This window comes from Poecile atricapillus, chromosome 5, assembly GCF_030490865.1.
Source record: "Poecile atricapillus isolate bPoeAtr1 chromosome 5, bPoeAtr1.hap1, whole genome shotgun sequence".
Taxonomy (NCBI): domain Eukaryota; kingdom Metazoa; phylum Chordata; class Aves; order Passeriformes; family Paridae; genus Poecile; species Poecile atricapillus.
In genome coordinates, this window is record NC_081253.1 from 18244841 (window position 1) to 18261120 (window position 16280).

At 35.0% G+C, this 16280-nt stretch overlaps 1 protein-coding gene across 11 annotated transcripts in view; it reads right to left on the minus strand.

Moving 5' to 3' along the window:
- The window catches only part of LOC131579530 (sodium channel protein type 2 subunit alpha-like), a 51942-nt gene extending 38256 nt beyond the window's left edge, over window positions 1–13686 (minus strand). For 5 of the 11 annotated variants that reach the window (XM_058839627.1, XM_058839622.1, XM_058839624.1 and 2 more), the window contains exons 1-10: window positions 13420–13686; window positions 9779–9897; window positions 8814–8903; window positions 7106–7234; window positions 6325–6416; window positions 5218–5490; window positions 4854–4917; window positions 3838–3979; window positions 3501–3707; window positions 336–635 (exon numbers count right to left, since the gene is read on the minus strand). In XM_058839627.1, the coding sequence (XP_058695610.1) occupies window positions 336–635; window positions 3501–3707; window positions 3838–3979; window positions 4854–4917; window positions 5218–5490; window positions 6325–6416; window positions 7106–7234; window positions 8814–8903; window positions 9779–9897; window positions 13420–13686 (1683 nt within the window). Of the gene's footprint in view, window positions 1–335; window positions 636–3500; window positions 3708–3837; window positions 3980–4853; window positions 4918–5217; window positions 5491–6324; window positions 6417–6512; window positions 6605–7105; window positions 7235–8813; window positions 8904–9778; window positions 9898–13419 lie in introns of all 11 variants that reach the window. The other 6 variants (XM_058839628.1, XM_058839626.1, XM_058839621.1 and 3 more) reach the window with 2 other exon arrangements.
- Between the last annotated feature and the right edge of the window lie 2594 nt (window positions 13687–16280).

A 16280-nucleotide genomic window follows, 5' to 3' on the forward strand; every position in this document is an offset into this window, starting at 1 on the left:
ACCTATTTGTATAGTTTTGAAATGGATCCAGAACAGAGAATGTATGGTTCATTAATGCATATACATGAATACTAATCTTTCTCTCTCCATCCTCAGAAATACATTTTCTGAAATGTGGTAATTAAGTTTATAAGTATTCTTGGTAAGTTGTTTTCATCCCTTTGCTAACAGAATGAGTCAAACCATCTCAAACTTACACTGTGAATGGAACTACCACTGATTTTTTCTTCACTCTTACTATTTACATAATGGTTCCAATATGTAAAACTGCTGTAATATCAGGGAAAATAAAAGTAGAGTGGACACACATGACTTAGTAAAATAACGTGCTGTACCTGATGAGGAGAAGTGAGCCTTTTTTCATATGTCAGTTGACTTCCTTCTGTGGAGAAGCGGAAGCTTTTCCTTCTGATACTGTCTTCTGACTCAGACTTTGGGAACTTATCAATATCTCCTTTGTCCTCTGCTTCAGACATTTCTTTCTGTCTTCTTTTCTTCCTTCTGTTTCTTCTTTCTTTAGCACTCTTTGAGCTTAACTTTGATGCTTCTGAAGAGCTTTCCAAGAGTTCTCCCAGTCCCCCTACACCACTGAAATCTCTTGATGCAACTGATGCGGCTGCTACTGCTGCTGTTGTCTGTCAGGTTACAAAGCAAGGTATTCTTAGTAGGCCAAAAAAAAGAATAATTTTATAGTCTTTTATCAACTGGTTTTTATTATCACTGTGATAATAATGCTCTACATACACTCTTGAATATGTAAATATACCCAAAGAAATTGTACTGAAGATAAACTATGGAGTTGTACAGGTCCTCACTGTTTAGCAGCATGAGCTATTTGAAGCACCAACTTCAGTAGAACAATAGCTAAACTATTTGTTAAAGAATTGCTGTGCAAGACCCTTGTCTGAAATAAAAGTCATCAGAAAAGTGTTAACATAGTGCTCTTTCATGTATTTCAGATCTGTTATTCCATTTTCTCTTGAGAAAAGCCCCCCATCATGGTCTAATTCAGCTGATCCCTTCTGAGCTCTTAGGGAGAAAACTAATGCATAGCATTTATCATGTGAGTTAATGTGTCAAAAATCCATCTACACCCTGAAAGCAGTTTAATCCAGCCTTTCTTTACTGTCTTCACAGCAAGAACACTCCCTTTACTTTCCTTGTGCCTTTGCTGGTACCAGGCACAACCAACAGACACATCTTCAAGCCCTTCCTCCTTCTTCATGTTTCCCCTCCCACATGTCCCACTGCATCTGCACTCTAAGTCTTTGTTAAAGACATGCAAAGGTGCATTTATTTGCCTCCTGGTGTTACTTCATGACAGAAGAAAAGGTTTTGATTTCTTCTCTGATGGAAAGGGGTGAGATGACTTACTGGAGCAGAGTCATCCCAAAACTCGGGGCAGTATCTTTACAGTATCAGTAAGTAGGTCAGCCTACTTATTTTGGTTCATTAGAAAAAAGTTCTCAGTCATCAAGAAAAGAAGAATTGAGAGTATGTTCAGTGCTGTTCCTCGAAAGAACTGTGTGATGTTACAATGAAATTCCATAGTGGAAATATCTCTGGGGAGATGATAGGCTGCTCTTAGCTTACAAAAAAGGGTGGTGTGATAAATGGCAAGGGACTAGGGTTATACAACAAGGAAGACTAGTAACTATCCAGCAAAATATATTATATTCAATGCCAAGTATTTCAGGAATGATGACGTATCTCTTTACAGCAGGAAAGGATAATTTGAAAGCTCATAGTATCAATTAATGTCCTTCTTTGCCACAATATACAACTCATGCTATAGAATCTGACTTGATACAGACTTTTTCTGCTAAATGGAGTATTAAAAGGATTCTGAAGTGTTTAGAAAATAAAAGAACAATACTCAAAATTTTGTCATACTGGTTCAGAATATCATCTTTTAAAGACTCTAACAAACAAAGGCAGCAGATGCTGAGTCATCACCCATCTACTTCATAATACTAACAGTAGAGGTCAACACAGGTGGAGCAATCCGAAGACCACTGTGATGACTTAAGTTTGTGAATGAATAGGTTCAGCGTCAAGGGGGTGAAGAGATGTTTCTGCCTCAGCAACTAATTCAACACTCCTGTGATCCACTTTATACTGCCTACTTTTTGCTAATGTTTTCACAAACAAAAGAGATCCTGATTGTAATAATGCATTACTTATAATGAATGTAGCGGTCGCTCATTTTAAAAAAATATTACGTTCCAGGGTCTTTCTTTAACCTTACTTATAATCTCTGTTTCTTATTCTATTCTTCCTTCTAAGGCTGAATCAACTTCATTATTTCCCACTCTTAGATACACAAACATCTAGATGAGCCTGCTGATATCTTTTAGTATAATGTGATTTAGTGCCTTTATGGCATTAAAATATCAAATTTAGGAAAAACCCAGCAATATACACTTTGCTGACATTCAACCTTTCTAAATTTGAATTTTGCAGGATTCTACTCTTTAGTAATTTGGACAGGATAAAGTTTAATGACTAAAATAAAGATATGCTAATTAGATTTCACATTTCATACATGAAGGTTTCTTTTCAAGCAAAAGACAAAGAGTTTGTCTTTTTGTTAGCACTTTATGAAGTCATTCTAACTTAGTGAACATACCTGTAAAGTACTAGCAAAAATAGAGTTTCGTAGGAGTTTCAAATTTGATAGCGTTCTATAAACATTTTCCTGTTGAAAATGACTAAATTCCATTTGAAAAGCAGTGGAAAGTCAGTCCAGAAATTAGACGGATGGCTGACTCACAGACCTGAACTCCTGCATATATTTTACTTTCAGATAAGAAAACCTTTCACAAAAGTATCTATTAAAATGTCTTTTTCTCATAAAAATTTAAATAATTTTCTTCCCCTCTCAAAGGAAACGATTACTTTAAAGGAATTCTGAAGTAATATCTTTGATATGAATATTGCTCATCTGTTTTTGAATATTGCCTGTCTGTTCTAAGAATACATAAACTTCTGATTTACTACGGTGTCAATTAGGGATACTTCTAATTATCTTGATGGAGAGAAACCTGTAAGAACACTGATTACAATCCTTCTCTCTATTTGATGAATATTTAGGGAGAATTATTAAGTACATCAAGCTTGGCAATTCTAACTCAGATGTAAACCAGAAGTAACATCACTAGCTTTGTTCATGCTATTTATAAAATCTGTAACCTAAAAGCACCATTATTTATGACTATTTAAAGTCAGGTTTCTAGAGCACTCTTAGGACAAATGTTTTACTTTTACAGTCTTTTGGTGAATGAAGTAACATTCTTTTCTGTACCATTAGCTTGCTTTCTTAACTATTTTGTTAGTTCCTGGTTTTCATTGGCCATTTCCACTTTTATAACTTGCATGATAAACAAGACCTTTTATTTTCTGTAATTCATTGCACAATCTGTTTGTGTTCTCAATCATAAAAGGTTTTTTTCCTTGCCTCAAGAGCAAGGTTGTTCAGAAAGTCCAGCTTCCTTCATTACCTGAGCTTCTTCTTGTTGCTTCTTCAGTTGTTCCAGCATTTGCTGAAATTCTGCTTCTTTCTGCTCTGCTTCTTCCATTGTTGCTTGATTTTGTTCTTCGTAGGCCATGGCAACCACAGCCAGGATCAGGTTTATCAGATAGAAAGAGCCCAGAAAAATCACCAGAACAAAAAATATCATGTATGTCTTCCCAGCAGCACGCAGTGTCTAGGGAGTAGAAAGCATATCTATATATTATTCCACAACCTATCTATCTCAACTCAGGCAAAAATAAGCCTATTTATGTAATTTTGGACATCGCCAACAGTTTATTATTTATGTCATAATAATTTCTTACCAGCTGATAGAGGTTTTCCCAGAAGTCCTGAGTCATTAGCCGAAACAGTGACAAAAAAGCCCAACTAAAGGTGTCAAAACTTGTGTAGCCATAGTTGGGGTTTCTGCCAGCTTTCACACATATATATCCTTCTGGGCATTGCCTATGTGAAAATCAAACAGGAGGCACTTAGTCATAGTTTTTATTCCCTTCTAGAAAATATGTATTATCTTTTGAAAAAATGTGCATTATTTTTCAACAGAAAATCCATAAATTACAATTAAATTAATTCATAAAAAAAAAAATCCCAAGAATTTAACTAATAACATAGTAAATGAAAGGCACCCTTTTCATCCACTCACAGGTTGAAATGACCTAAATATTAAAATTCTCCACAATTACATTTTGCAAATAAAATCTTTATTCCAAAGTAATTATTTCCTGGCAGAAATAACTGCTAAAATGTTGTTAAGGTTACAGACAGAATAAACAATATTAAAAGGTAAATCCAATTGTAGTATTAGGGATTTCCCACATACTGCTGATATATATATATATATATATTTTGTAAATCTCTTCACTGCTGTCAGTCAATCCAAGTTCAGCTAAAAATTCTAGGCTTGTAATTTGGCACATGTAAATGACAGAATTCACCAGAACTGAAAGGGTTAGGCTTGAAAAAACAGACACAGTCTTGAACTATGAAGTCACTGATGCTTCCTTAATATTTTCCATGTTCTCTTTCTTACTTTTAACTTTTGTTTCAGCCTACTTTCTTCAATCAGTAAATCGCCAAATGAGATTTTAAAAATTTCAGATCTTATCAATAAAACCAACTTCATTTTCCAATCAAGAAGGAAAAAGGCTATTAATTTTGTTTAGCCAGAGTGTAAACCATTTTGACTCCAGTAAGAAATTCTCACTTGGTTGCAAAATTCCTTAAGTTCTGTAACTCTGCTAAATATGGAGTTGTAACTAAATCTTATGTTAATTCCTTTTCTACAGAGCATAACAGAGAACTTTTGAAAGGGTCTTACCCTGCATCAGAGCTATTACCACAAAGTAGGGCATCTCTTTGTCCTTCCAAAATGTAAAAATGAGCTGCGTAGAAAGCATTGGAAATACATATGAATAGATTAAATAAACCTGAAAGTGCTACAAAGTAAAATAAACATAAATTATGCTAAAATATAGTGGCTAGTTACTAATCACTTTGTAGCTTGTTTAGGAACCTTTCTGGTTCTTGTATTTTTTTATTGTATGTATTTAATATCTGTAAATCAGTAACTGTAAGCAGTTCTATATAAGGCAGAAATATAAACTCCTCAATGTTCTTCGGTCATAAATAATTACATATTTTAGCCACAAATATATTAAAATAGTTATATCAGACATTCTTACTTTCATCCTCAATGTAATCCTTCCAGTTAAACGTGCTCACTGTCATGTTAACAAATGTACCATTTTCATTCATTGTGCTGTTAAAGTAGGAAATAATGTTTATCTCAAAAGTAGAATTGTCTGGAGGCCACTGCAGGCATTTATTCCTCAGGTTGCCCATGAACAGCTGCAGCCCTATCAGTGCAAATACACTCAGACAAAACACAGTCAGGATCATCACATCCGAGAGCTTCTTCACAGACTGAATCAGGGCTCCCACTATAGTCTTCAGGCCTGCAAAGGGAAAAGATCCATGGAAATATCAAAGAGTATCTTTGTCCTTCCCATATAATTAAGAGGCCATGCAGACACTTAAAAAGTTTTTTTTTTCCTTGAAAGGTAAAGCTTCATGAGCAGCCTCACAGCTTGCAAAGATGAATGAAAAAGATTCCTTTTTATGAGTATGAAATGTACATATATTCCAATAAATCGAATATATAATATTCTCAGGCAGGAAACTTTATCAATCATGCTTTCCTAGGACAGCTTTGATTGCATTTCCTAATTTTTCTCTGCATTAAATATTCTGCCAATAATTCAGTTTCCAGTTAATTCTAAACATGACTTCACAACAGTGTGAAGCAGCATGAGATAGAATTGCTAGTAATTTTGAATGAAAAAAAAAATTTTTGCATTTGATAAATTTTCCTGTGCATTATTTATTTCCTCTTTGCTATCTTCTTTTGTTGTTACTTGCTTATTTTTAAGACTAATGTCAAATTTAAGTTGTAAAAAAAAGGAAAAATTTTGAAACCAAGAAAGCCATAGCACTAAGCTTTTGTAATGTAGAGGCAATTTGTCACAATAAAATGCAGAAAAACAAAGCAAAATAACCCATAGGCTTTATATTCTATGTTTCATGCAAGACTGTTAAACTCAAAGGCTGATTTTGCAAAATAAAAGAAGCTAATGCTGAAAAGGCAAAGAATCATAAACTAGGTTAATGATCCATGCCTTTTTATTAATTTTTTTTTTTGGCAACATGAGCAGCAAACAGCAGGACTTATGCTCAAAGGAAGTGAATTCAATGGAACGAAAGTCAGCCTCGGTGTTTAACCTCGCTCTCACCTGGAATGACTGATATTGTTTTCAAAGCTCGGAGAACTCTGAATGTTCTCAACGCTGAGACATTGCCCAGGTCCACAAACTCTGTCACATATCTGTAATAGGGGAGTTCACACACAAACACAATGACAGCACACAAATAACAGTTGGAGATACGAGGGGCCTAACACCTTACACCAACTACTTCTTACCTGGAATTACAGAAATAGTTTTCAAAGCTCTCAATACTCTGAAAGTTCGAAGAGCTGAAACATTGCCTAGGTTTACAAATTCTGTTACATACCTGTAGGATTAAATCACAGTTATTCAGAATTGAGGCAGAGCTTATACTAATTATGAGGGTCTTCAAAACCTCTGTGGCAATACTAGCAATCATTCTTCAAAATTTACCTGTCTCTTCTGTGCATTTCGCTTTAATAATTGTTTTCATCAATTTTGCTTAAATGTCATTGAAGTGAAACTCACTGATTTGTATTGGAACATCTAGTTAAACTAATTAGCTTGTAATGGGACAGTAACATGAAGTCAAAGGGATGGCTTCATTTCTGGTGAGCAGAAAAATGTAGGACATGAAATTAGTGTCCTTCAGCAGTAATTACACTATGGCTGACACTCCATTTTGGCTTCTGCCGTATTTTGCTTTATGAATACTTAAATGTGTGATACAGTGTCTAAACTTCAAAGGTTGCAAAAATTAAATATGTTTAAATAAATGCATTTATTATATTAATATTTACCACTAATTTCATGCCCTAAAAGATTAAAAAGTTCTTGAACCACTTACGCCATTAAAATTACACTGAAGTCAAGCCAGTTCCATGGGTCTCGCAGAAAAGTAAAACCTTCTAAGCAGAAGCCCCTTGCAAGAATTTTGATAAGTGATTCAAAGGTATAAATTCCAGTGAAAGTGTACCTGAAAATCATCAGAGTAGGAATAATGGATTTTTACATACTTACAGACAGTTCCATTCTTTAGCAAAGATGACTTAGAAGAAAAAGTATTTAGAGGTGAAAGGAGTAAATTATTAACTTCATTTGCCCTAAATATTGTAGTTGCTGTTCAGCCTTTGTTGAAATTTGAACCTGATATATATGCTACTCATTTTCTAAAAGGTTAATTTAATCTCAGTTCTTGGGCCTACAAATAATTTCTGACTCTAGGATTTATGGATACATTTTAGACCTTGATATTTATATGTACATTCTTTAGTACTCACAGGGTTGCCTCTTTGCTTGCATTCATAAATCAGGTAAATGTCTAAGTGTTACAAAAACTGAAGAATTGTTTTTTTATGTCTAAATCAGAGAGTTTTGTAGAAATCCATTCTGGATAATAACTGTACTAATGCCTGTATTACATGTTTATTTCATACATAATCATCAAATGTAAGAAAGAAAGCCCAGACTGTAATTCTCAAAGATAGGGAGCATGATTACCGGCTTACCTGGTGTGGGAACAGCCATTCATTTAACAACATAGAATAGTTATAACCAGCATAATACAGACACTTCCTGAGACCCACATGGATCTCTGGTGGACCTTCAGAAAAAAGGAACCCTGCCTACAGACACTACTGCTCTCCTTTCAGACTCTCAACAACTCTAACAAGCCATCGTCACTGTTAACTGGGAATGGGTTAATGGTAGCTGTTTCTAAACAGAGTTCAGTGTAAGGCTCATTAATGCAGAAAAATAAATAAATAAATAACAGTTATGGCTTTTTGAGAAAAGGAGGGACTGAAGGAAGCAGCAAGTGATCAGAAGCAGATTTTTCATGAGTAGTATTATTTCAAATAAAAACATAAAGTGCTTTGAGTAACATGACCTAGTGGAAGGTGTCCCTGAATGTCAGGGGTTGGAACTGGATGAGCTTGAAGATCCCTTCCAGCCCAAACCATTTTATGATTCTACGGTTTTCTGAGAAAAACATGTATCTGTATTTTGTTAAAGAATGAACATGCATTTATAACCATGAACAAGAGAAACATTCCTTATTTAGGTCAGCTCTTTGTTACTCTTTCATAGGTAAGTCCCTTTCCTCGGCAGTTTGAGTTTCTTGTGGTTTGCTGGTTGTTCTTGTTGTGGCAGGCACTTATGAGGTCAAATAAGTAAGGCACGATGAAAGACCCACTGTGATGAGATCATGGATACTCAAGCAAGGTATGGCAACGATTTTACATGCACAGTTTTACATGCCCATCTGTAACTCCTTGTCTGATTTACAGCTCAGAATATTCAAGGACAAGAGCTCCTGTTTGTGCAACACAGCAGAAGTTCAGGTATTCCTCAGGCATAATTTTTACAAATATGGTGTTGCCCTTAAATAATTTAAGTTATTCAGAAGAAAATGGGAAAGATATTGATGATCTCATGGAATCTGATTCTTCCTGACTCTGGACAAGCCCATCCTGGCATTCACATTTTTATAAATGCTTCTTGTTAGGAGTCACACAAAAACAAAGACAAAAATAAAGTAAAAATGTTTAACTTACTCTACATTCTTTGTCCAGTCTGGAGGGTTACTCATGGTCATAAATACACAATTGGTCAAAATAGTGCACATTATAAGCATGCTGAATAATGTAGGTTAGAGTTAAGGCACATAAGTCACAAAAGTAGGACAGCTTTGTAACACTGAAATAACTTAAAAATGTTAAGTGTTTACAAATGTGAACAAATAACATGACACTCTAATCAAAACCTAAAAATAAACCTTTGCACATAACTTTATATATTTTAAATGGTGTGCCATCTGGGATACTATGGTGCACTTTTGTAAAAAAAGGCAATACTTTTGTAATTATGGCAGGTTTAGGTTTTAAATGAAGTTTAAATATATCTTTAACTGTAAATCATGAAATGACTGCCCAAATGTAATTACTCTTTTAATACAGATGGATCATTCTAAAAGATCTCTAGTGCATGGTTCTTCAGGCTCAAGTTTTTCTTCGAACATGATTGAAATATATTTGAAAATACTCTCCTTTATCCCAAATCTTTTATAGGACACCTATCCCAATGCTGAAAACACAATGCTGAAAAAGCTGCTCTTTACCCATGCTCTTTTGTCCTTGCTAAGTGAGTCTAGTTCATGAATAGTACTACTGGTCTTGGTAAAAGTGTGACCTTAGATATGTTCAAGTGCAATGGTTTGTTACTAATGTGGCCTTAGCTGCAGGGCTTAGTATGGGATCAGGTCTCCTTTTAGATATAAAGCCTGATATTTAAACTCTGACAGATTTAGGTGGCTCAGTAGAGAATTCTCTCAGCAGGGATGAAGATCATACTGCAATTCACATGTGATATTGCTCCTTTTTCAAAGTGTGAGCAACGTATATTTATTTAGCATAGTTCACTCCCATAGACACCATTTGTATATCCACATGAAAAGTATTATTTCAGTCATTAAGTATTTTTAAATAGCAACACTTAAATCAACATTAAGAAAAAAGGATATGAATGCACCAAAATCTTGATAGCAATTTTTCTGATGGGATTAAAAGGAGTTAAAATATACAAGGCAGATGTGGCACTGAATCGGAAAATTGCTTTTCCCTTATTCAATACTATGAAAGTCTGCAAAAAAGAAACACAGAATTAAAATACAGTGTTGACTACATATGTATCTTCACCTCCTACTAAATGTTTCCATTCTCCACCTGAGAGGTACAAGTTCCATTCTACTGTCTACCTGTGGTAGGAAAATAACTGATTTCTATGAATACAATGGTGTAAACCTTCCACAGCCAATTCTCCAATTTGCCAAATTTGCCAGCATGTGGACAGAATTATGATATTAATAAAATTGGTGAAAATTACAAAAAACAATGGCAGTTTATCAATAAAAGCAAAATGCAGGATTTTGCCACTAAAATATTTCAATTTTATTTCTTATGAAATCTTTGATTAAAGTGAGAGCTTCAAATTTATCAAATACATTCCACCTTGTGAGCAAACACAAAAAAAACCAAAATAGCAAAAGGACAATTCTAAATGCCAGTTTGTATTTGGAACAAACACTTGACAGAATTATATACACCATATATATAGTGACAAGGAGAAATTGTCATTACAAAATCAACCACAATTTAAAAATAATTTTGCTTTCATTTTCTGTTTTAAATACTACCAATAGCAGTTATATGCCTTTTCTAAAACATATATCTTTGAAAAAATTAAAATTATTAATATATTGCCAGCTAACATAGTTCTCAGCAATGTGAGGCAAACATAGACCAGAATTTGGCATACTATTACAACAAATATTTTTTTAAAAATATTGCTGGTTTTCTTGTTAACAATATGCTCTTACTTTCACTATATGTGAGTAGAAGATTTAGCTAGTGATTATCCTTTAAAATTTGGTCTGATAAACCTATGATTTGTGTTCAGTTTATTATGTTTCTGTGGGCAGTCATTGCCTAAGTGTATTTATCTGTGAATGAGGTTTACTTGCATTTTTGGTGCTGCTTGAAATTTCTTCAGGACATAACTATTCTTCATTCCTTTTGCTCTTTGTCGATGGTAATGGCTCTGCTTTGTGTTAACATAATAGACTCTTTGTTACACTCTCGGCAGATCTATATAGTATCACTGTTCTCCATGTTGATTTCCATTCTCTGCAAAAACTTGGCCGTGATCAGAAAAATTCTGCCCTCTCCGTGGCCTTTACTGCCTATTTGGACAGTCATCCAAGGCAAGGAAAGCAAACCTCTCCACGGTGGGTAAAGGAGTGTTGCAGGTGTCTGTTCACAGAATAACATCAAGCTAACACTGTGGGTGGCAGAGAACAGACACACACTCCTTGGGATTTCTCCCTGCCCTACAGTCCTTCACCCAGCTGGAAATTCTAGAAAGATGTTGCCTGTCCCAAGGTCACTGCTGCAGCTGAGCCTGAAGACAGACTAAATTCACATATGATTTCCTCTGTGCTGACAAGTCAATGATTAAGGGTAGTTTCTGCTATACACCAGAGGAGGGATGACTAATTCTAGTCCATGATTTAAGATGTCCATTTGTTTTCCACTGAGCATAATTATACTGCTAGGTAATATAAACACAGATGTCATCTGTGACTAAAGATCCTACAGTTTACTAATTGCTCTCATATACTAAGAAATCCATCATTAATGTGAGCTTTTACAGTTTCGTTCCAAAAAATCTGACTACTTTTTCTAATCAATGGACGTTAGAAGCAATATTTCAGAACTTCTCAGGCTTTCTGAAACTTCACTTATTCAGAAAACTTTATCCGTGAACTTATTTAGGCAACTTTATTCCTGAAGTTTTGGACTTAGGCCAGAAAAGGACTTAGTAGTGACAATAAGTAAGAACTTGCATGGAACTGTATGGAACCCAATCCATATAAATTTAAATAACCCTTGGCAATGCTACTTCTTTGAGCTTTAATTTCTTTACATTTCCTTAATGATGTACATACTTGTATTATCTATAGCATTGTTGATTTATTTTTGGCAACTGTTAGGTTATGCAATTACATAAGATTCTGCTTTATTTTCTGTTCCCATTACCAAGGCCCTAATTTTTAATCCCATTTTACAAACCAAAGACAACCACAAATTTAACCACAAAAAGTATTGCACGATTTTTTCCTAGCAAACCAAGTTACTTTGGAGTTTAAAGTATTTTATGCCTTGATTTTTTTATAGTGGCTAAGCAGCATGTTTCTTCTCTTGATGGCAGCCTGGAATGCTTCAAGCCATCAACAGAGTAACTGTGTCCAGTTCTTTTTCTGTTTCAAAGAAATGGGAAAAGACAGTCCCAAGTACTTCTCCATATAACACCTTTTCCAATTTTTAATTTAGGGGTGTTATCCACCTCTTCATCTTCCTTCGCTTTCCTTACCCACAACACTTTGAGGTCTATCAGAAACTGAGAGAATATCTTGATGCTGCTAAAGAAGCACAGAGACATAAACAAGAATATAGAGGAAAACTGGCTCTTACTGTCACCTGTACTTTCACTAATCAGTGCAGGACCTAATGTACTTTACGTGTTCCCAGACTGGACTATTTCAGACCCTGGAGGATTTTAAAACAGTCTACAATTAATCCTAGCTATGGAAATGTACTTTTGCCTTGTCTTTCTCCTGACTCAAATAACACCAGTCTGCTTCCAATTATATGCATCATTGTTACAAGACCAAAACCCATACACACTGCTGAAGACCCTGATTTTTAAAAAGTCAAACTTTTTACTTGAATGGATCTGTTTGAGCTACCTTTTCTATCTTCATGTCCCTGACTTGGGGATCACGTGAAAAGGAGGACTGTGTATGACTGTGCATATTAGAAGGCAAAATACATCTCTTTAAGGAGTTTGCATTCTTCACAGAGCACAGTTTTGCTACTAATGGTCCTGTTGTGCTACAGCCCCACACATGTAACTTAGTACATTGCTTTTATTTCACAACTCTTTGCTCTGGTCTTTCTGTATGAAAACTCTTCAGAACACTAAAAATGTCTTTTTTTGATTCCTTCCTCAAAAACAAGCTTTTCCATGGTCTACCAGACAGTTCTAATTGACAGCTCTCCTGTAGAGATCTATCATAGCAAACCCAAGCACCTCAAGCAATAGTTTGCATTATGGTATTTTCATATGAGCCAACATTTACAGAGTCTTTATATGCTACATATATAGAGACACATGTATTTCATATGTTTGTTTGCATATAATATATAGCTATATATAGAAACAAAGAATATGGTTACAGTTTTCTATTTCACTAAATTGAGTGGATGCTACCTTGCTATCTACAACTATTTCCATTGCAAAACCATGCTTGGAACATCTCTTTTGTCATATCCAGTCTTACTATTATATTGACATCATGAAAATTCATTCTGTGCTCAAGTTCAGGCAAGATCAAGGAAGACATATCTTCCTTACAATTAAGTAAATGCAAGTAACTCAACAGAACTGAAGCGGTCACAATATGGAAGAGCATAAATCAGTTCTGTTAAATAAAAGGATGATTCTGGATATTTAGGAGATTGATAGTTCCAACCACATTTTGTGATTAAAATTTTCTAGTGTATAAAGTTATATTCTATTTTGTGCAAAACATAATTCACTCACTTTTTTATTGATATAGTATGGGTCCAGGTCTTCCAAAGGTTCAGATACCATTCCTGGAGGTATGTCACCATAAATAAATGGCAGTGTCTTTCCTGCCTCCAAGTCACTGTTTGGTTTTGGACCATTTTCATCATCATCATCTGTATGTTCTTGCTTGGGCTTTTTAGCTTTTTCTTCTGCAGAACGCTTTTCAATAGCTGCGAGAGAATCTCTAGTAAAATAGCGGAAGCTTTCAGGTCCAGGTGGTACCAGCAGTGCCTGTGCCATGTTTTCATCCTGCAAATTTAATTACTTTTAGCTTCTTGCATAAGAATGACCTATAAAAGAAAATTAAATAATTTAGTCAAGCTAGATTGTACCAATAGGAAAAACCCCAACATTTGGTCAGAAACATTTTCCAGGCTTAAATAGAAATAGAAGCAGCATATCTCAAAGCTGAATGGCAGTTAAAAGCAACTGTTCAGAATTTATTTAGATATTTTATAAATTATTTTTCAGATTTTTCCTACTGATCCAGAAAAAGACACTATTTCTGCCCACAAATACTGCTTTTCCTGTGTCCTTGGACACTCCCAGTTAGAGCAAATTGATGACACAAGTGTTTTAACAGTCCAGCTTTTTTTTTTTTTTTAACAGCAAGTGTAAGTGCATATTCTGTGAGGCACTGTTGAAAACTTTACATTTAACTACTTAATAGATTTTATCTTTCCATATTTTCTCAAGCATCAGTAATACAACTTTCCAAACATCAATACTTTCATTAAACTGAAAGATTCTGCAAGACTGTGCTGCTTAAATTACAGCAACTAAATTATGGGAGGAACAAGCATAATTCTTTCTTATTGACACTTAACTGTGGTGAAGGCTAATATTAGATACCAGAGCAGCTTAGGTTGTGTTTATTGAGCATCAGCTGTGAATCAAAACCACACGCCTTTTAAGTAAAAGGAAACAGCATGTACAATCAAGGCTATGTGAGAAAAGATGCTGTTTCTGATTCTTTTCAAGAAAAGTGTCATAGTATTATTTCAGACTGAAACTAATCCAAAATCTAAGACTCTGGTTCTCTCTGAATGTCTTTAGTACCAGTGGTGGATGATGCTGCTTTTTTCCTGCTCTCTGCCTTGAACTCTCTACTGTACAGCAGGTCTCTTTATGAAGTCCTGCAGTGCATCAACTGAAAGCAGTGTTATTTTTCTCTCTTCCTAGTCCTTCTGCAGCAGGATCAGTTATTTAAAGTGATGTACTGTACAGCACAGTTGAGAAGTTTGAATAGCTGGAGGGAGAGAATGGCAAAATGAAGGTGGATATGGTTAAAGAGTGCTGCCACCAGGGAAGAAATTAAAGCCTTACTTGGTGTCTACTTTGCAAGAATTTATGGCATGAAAAAATGCAAAAATTTTAATTATGAGAACCAATTTCAAGAGTGAGTTTCAATGCTTAACTAATGAGCTTTAATTATGCTTTCTGTTACATGAAGCCATGTAACCTTTGCTACATTACTTCATGAATGTGCAACATCTGTATCCTGGAGATGCCACATCTAAATTTGCGACATAACACTGCTCATTTGCACTTGTTCAATAGTCCTTCTCCTAAAGCTTCTTGTCTGTCTCAAGCAGTTTGTAGAAATATGCACATGCAGAGACACATAAAATGCTACAGTAATGATCTTATGAAATAAGATATGTGAAGGCAGAAGGGGATGTTAAAAAGTGCTTGAAAAACCGAGACTAAGAAAAAGGACGAAAGAAATGAAACAGCATACTCCTCAGATTCCTAAATCTGAGTACTCAAATTCCTAAATCTGAATTACCAATCCAATGGCATGGTAAAGACTCATGCTCCTGTACCACCTCAAGTCTATCTCTGGAGTGGGTTCACAGCACAGCATCAGTGTGTATGATCAGCACTGAGGTCACTGAAATAATTAAGTCAGCAGATCATAGGACCAAGTGGAGAAGTAATACAAGACCAGAACCAAGATACCTGACCATAAATTCAGAATTAAAACACACTGTACTGTAGATACAAAGAAGAAAATTTCTCTCAAGGAGTATCCTGGAGAACTATGAGTTAATGTAATGTGCAGAATGACAGAGACCTTGGAGTGGCTGGAGATACAGATGTAGTATAAAAGGAAAAATAAATTATAAAGTCAGCCAGTCTCTCCAGCAGGCAACCTTATCACAGGCTTCTATGCTGAAATTTCTGCTACTAATTTTTCCTTTGTACAAGATGATGCCTTTGCTAATCCCTTTTTTTAATTAATGTAACTCCCAATTATAAAGATCCTAAACTCAAACTTGTCCCTTCTTTTTAGAATTAAAAGCATACTCATTTTCTGGATGCAGCCCTTTGATTACTACTTTTGCTCATGCAGGATTAATGAACTAAGAAGATGTCTGAGGTTTCTCTTTGGTCTTTCTGAATAATTCATTTCTTTATTCCCCATTTTACAGGTCTGTGATTCAACTTGTCACCCTAGGTGCCTTTTCTATGAAACTAGTCTCAAAAGATGCATCTAAATCAAGTCATCAGTGTGTCTGCCTTGTCTTTATAGTTCAGTGCATTTATTTAGGTTGCTTTTCATCCATTAATAGTTACAGCTATGAATGCTATAACAAAATGAATTCTCTTCACTTAAAAGATATGTATTTGTATTGCTAGAAATCCACAAAGGAGCCAATGACTTACTGGTGAAAGAACTGGCAGACTTAAGGATTCACTGTATTTCTCAAGGAAAAAAACATGCCCTAAAAAAGTTTTCTTGACAAGTTAGAAACATTACTTGAGACCTGCCTCCATTACTGTCTAGTGCAATTATATCTTGTCTTTGCTGCTGCTATTACACAAGAAGG